Genomic DNA, 4103 nt, shown 5'->3' on the forward strand with positions numbered 1-4103 from the left:
AAATACACCCAAATGTATAAGGTTATATATTATGAAAAGGGGGACAAAGAATTTTTATCTATACCACAAAAATAATAGATGGCTTTGGTCTGGAACATCAAGTGGTGGTAGAAGTAAAACTATTCGATTCTCTTACTCCGTAGCCTAACCCATGATTCAAATAGGGGGACTTAATTATATATGTATCTTTGATATGAGATGAGCTACAGCATCGACCAATGGGTAGCTAAAAGCCTAGGTACATACCTGTCGAATGCCCAGATTCTTCCTTACAGTTTCATCATTTGTCCATATATATAACAGCTGATAGGAGTCGTGCTGCAAGGAAACAAAGGTCGGTAGGACGTGAGATAAAAGCATAGACGTCAATAGGAATGAATGCTACTGTGCATATGTTTTCTTTTTGTTTTTGCTGAATTACTCTGCATTTGAAGTGCAGAGGTACGCCAACGCCATCGGATTCCAGCATGAGCCTGTGCATTTCAGCCTTTTCTGTCACATTTCTCCAAAGCGTTTTGCATGACGGCTCGAGGATGTGAAACACATTGATGTCCTTTGTGCACTGCTTTTTCATTATCAATTAGAGCTTTAGTGAGATTTGCCGTATACATGCATGCGGCGCCAAATTGAAGATGATATATATAAAGTCAGATAGGTGACAATATATTCCACATGCTATCTGAAGCAAACCACTTTGCCAGGGAAATTATATCATAATAATTCAAGGGAACACTTAGGCCCCGTTTGGTTCCACTTGCTAAATTTTAGCTAGCTAAAATTATTTTAGCTATTCTTGAATGACTAATAAACTAAACTATTCTAGCTCCTTTTAGTCAATGTGTTTGGAACTTTAGCTACTAAAGTGACTAAAATTTAGTTGGCTAAAATTAAGCAAGGGGAACCAAACGGGGTCTTAGTTTTATGAGGGTGTACTATAAGATCGCAGTCAAATAAATGGAAATATAATTCATGTCAAATGTACTGATACGACCCTTCAGAGCAGTAGGTTTTACTTTTTACCTTGAGGAAATTAATACATGTGTGCTTTTTTGTTCATTTTGAAAAGCTAATTAACATTATTTCATTTTTTATGTAATTAAAATAAAATTATCTATTGATTTATCGAGCCTCCACCATAGATGGATACACTTGGTATGTACATGCATGCCATTGAGCAATTCAACCATGGAAAGTCGACTTACATAGTTTATAGATTCAATATATTTTGCACATTGATGATTGGCGGGCGGATCATAGCTTCCTCTACAGTTCACTTTGGCAAGCTGCAAGCAAAAAATATATATATTTGTAACCTTGAAAAACATGCAACCTTCATGTAAGAATACATCAGGTCGCTTATCCTTCTGACTTGAATAGGAGAAAGGATTTTTTTTTTCTTTTATTCGGGGCCAGGATGCAGGATGCTTCTTGTAGAGTGGCCAGAATAACTGCCTGTGAAAAATATATGAAACTATACAAAAACTGTGTTATGATTTTCATCACCTCATAAAGCTCATCTGATATAAGTCCCATTCCATGAAAAAATTTGATTTTTCCATCTGTGTCGAACTTCTTGTCGGTCATTGGGTTGCCAGCAATGTAACCCTGAAGCATTTTCATTCAGCCATGAAAAGATAAATAAACAAAAAAATAACTACCCATATGCGCATACTGAGGTGAGGTTTAGGGATGGGCGGAGATGGAGAGTGAGCACAAATAATAAGCATATAAATATAAGGATCCCATTCCACAGCACTTGTCAAGCCTACAACTGGCAGCATATATAGAGCTAGTCAGTCGATTTGCATGATCCAATGCTCCGAACGAGACATTTTACAGCCCAGTTCAAGATCTGGTTGTTCCATTGCTTGATTTCCTAACCTACATCAAGACTATTTCCCTGAAGTCTAGTTTACATGAAAATTTACTATATATATTGGCAATGTGTAATTGCCTAGATGGTTGCCAGTCCTGGATTTAAAAAGCATAATAATAAGCCAAGAATGGTTGCATTGGGCAGGGGGAAAAGATGTACGCCAGTGGCTGTGTAGGGTATGAAAAAAAAAGTTGAATTATCACCCTATGACTAGTTCTTTATCATAAAATTTTAAAAATTAAAAAAAAATCAGGTTCTAATCGACCTTCTAAAGCACTCTTCACATTTTCACTCTTCATAATCACCCTTCTCGTTCTCCATTATTGGAGGGGCTAGATTACTTTGTAAATTTAATATATGATAGTTCTATCATGAATTTATCACTTAAGGAACATTATGATAAGCCATTTGAGTATAGAGAATGAAATTAGAGTGTTTGTTAGAGACACGAGAGAGATATAAAGAGATTAGTGGGATTACTCTTCAAATAGAAATGTACATATTAATGTTTAGAGAGGCCCTTGGACATTCTTTAGCGAAGGAGGCAGCAATGTAGGTGAAGGTACATATTTCCTTTTTTTGAGAACCCAATAAGATAAAAAATTATAAGCATCATGCATCAATAATCAAGATAGTGTGCTTCCCGTCGAATTATTTGTCATAGTTCTTCTGTGCATATATAAATTATGTGCTCCCTCGTGTGTCTCCCTTATTGGAGAATCATGTCCTAGTTAGTGTGGCACACTAGTCATATCCTTGAATTAATATAGAGACTTACGGATACCTTGAGATTAAATGGTAGACTTTCGCCTGATGCTTTTCCTGAAAATGAACGTATGTAACAATTAATAATTATTGTAAATACAATGTTAACTTGAATTGGTTGTGATAATTAAACAATCCAAGTCAACAAACATGAACTGCTTACCATACGAATAGAATCAAAAGTACTAAGGAACAAAATATATTGTACATTTGTACTCCATTTATTTTTATAATTTTTATAACATACCTAATATTGTGTATAATTAAGTCATACAAATTTGTTTCACCATTAGTTTATCTTTTGCTCAGGCTCAGTTGACAATACTTGACCATAGTCATGGGGAAAATGTCATAATAATCGTCCATTGTGGACATCAAGAGTAATAGCTATTGAAGGGGTCTGGTTGGTGCCTCGTCAAGACCCTCACCTCACCTCGGTCGTCAAGGCTGAGTGTTTAGTAGCAATAAAAATCCTCATCTTGCTTGGCAAACTCGCCCTCCTGAATAAGTATTTCCTCACCCATCTGGAAAGCCAACTTGGCTTGGTTACATGAGCACCGTCGTGCATGTTGAACCTTGCTTGATCCCTAAGAGACTTGTCTTTGTCTTGTAGGGATCGTGTTATTCTTGAAAAGCCTTGGCTTACTAAGCTCATGGGATGTAATTCTCCTTTCCACTTAAAAAAATGTGCTTAGGCACGATTGTGAAGAAACCTACGTCCTTTGTTCTGTTTTCCCTTGACGAATGATGACGATGGAGGCTGAATCAAGTTCTTGACACCTTGGTACCTCTCGCCCTTGCCCAAATCAAGTTCTCAATCACTAGATTGATCTATTTACTGGTCCATCTATGCCTAAACAAGTTCTGGAATCCAGATGTGATTAGTTCCCCAACACAATTGGAGCTCTCACTACGCCTGAACATTCAATCAATGCCAGAACATCACTGCCAATTGTGCTGGAGCTGGCAGTGATTACTTATCACTATTGGGTGTAAGCCTACAATCTTAAAAGTTTGGCCTTTTTTAGATCCAAAACGTTTTTAGATTTTGACACTATAGCACTTTCGTTTTTATTTGACAAACATTATTCAATCATGGAGCACACCACTTTCATCCTCACCCAGATTTTTAGGGAGGGACCAGTTGAAAAGAGCAGCCAGAGCTTGCACATGAGAGTTAGGAAGGGGCTGCGTAAATAGCTTCGTGTACTCATCCAGGGCCTGCTGATCAATACCTTCATGCTCCTTAATGAGTTCAAGAGTCCTCATTGCCTTCTTCTTCATTCGCCTTTCCAAGTCATTGAGTCTGAATTCAGTCTTCGCACCAGCAAGGCGACGACTATGCCTTGGGGTGACACCTGAAGATAGGGTCTTGCCTCGACGCATGTTGAAGGCCGGTGCAGGGAGAAGGCCACCAGCGCGCCAAGCAACTTTGTTGATGAAGGCAGCCCGGACGTCCGAC

General features: G+C 38.0%; 1 protein-coding gene across 1 annotated transcript in view; it reads right to left on the reverse strand.

Annotated features, from left to right (window-relative positions):
- Positions 1-4103, reverse strand: part of LOC8071809 (serine carboxypeptidase-like 18) — a 35865-nt gene that overhangs the window by 5329 nt on the left and 26433 nt on the right. The window contains exons 6-10 of the mRNA XM_021461999.1: positions 2661-2698; positions 1504-1605; positions 1203-1283; positions 422-562; positions 247-318 (exon numbers count right to left, since the gene is read on the reverse strand). Coding sequence (XP_021317674.1) covers positions 247-318; positions 422-562; positions 1203-1283; positions 1504-1605; positions 2661-2698 — 434 coding nt within the window. The remainder of the gene's footprint in view (positions 1-246; positions 319-421; positions 563-1202; positions 1284-1503; positions 1606-2660; positions 2699-4103) is intronic.

This window comes from Sorghum bicolor, chromosome 5 (assembly GCF_000003195.3).
Source record: "Sorghum bicolor cultivar BTx623 chromosome 5, Sorghum_bicolor_NCBIv3, whole genome shotgun sequence".
Taxonomy (NCBI): domain Eukaryota; kingdom Viridiplantae; phylum Streptophyta; class Magnoliopsida; order Poales; family Poaceae; genus Sorghum; species Sorghum bicolor.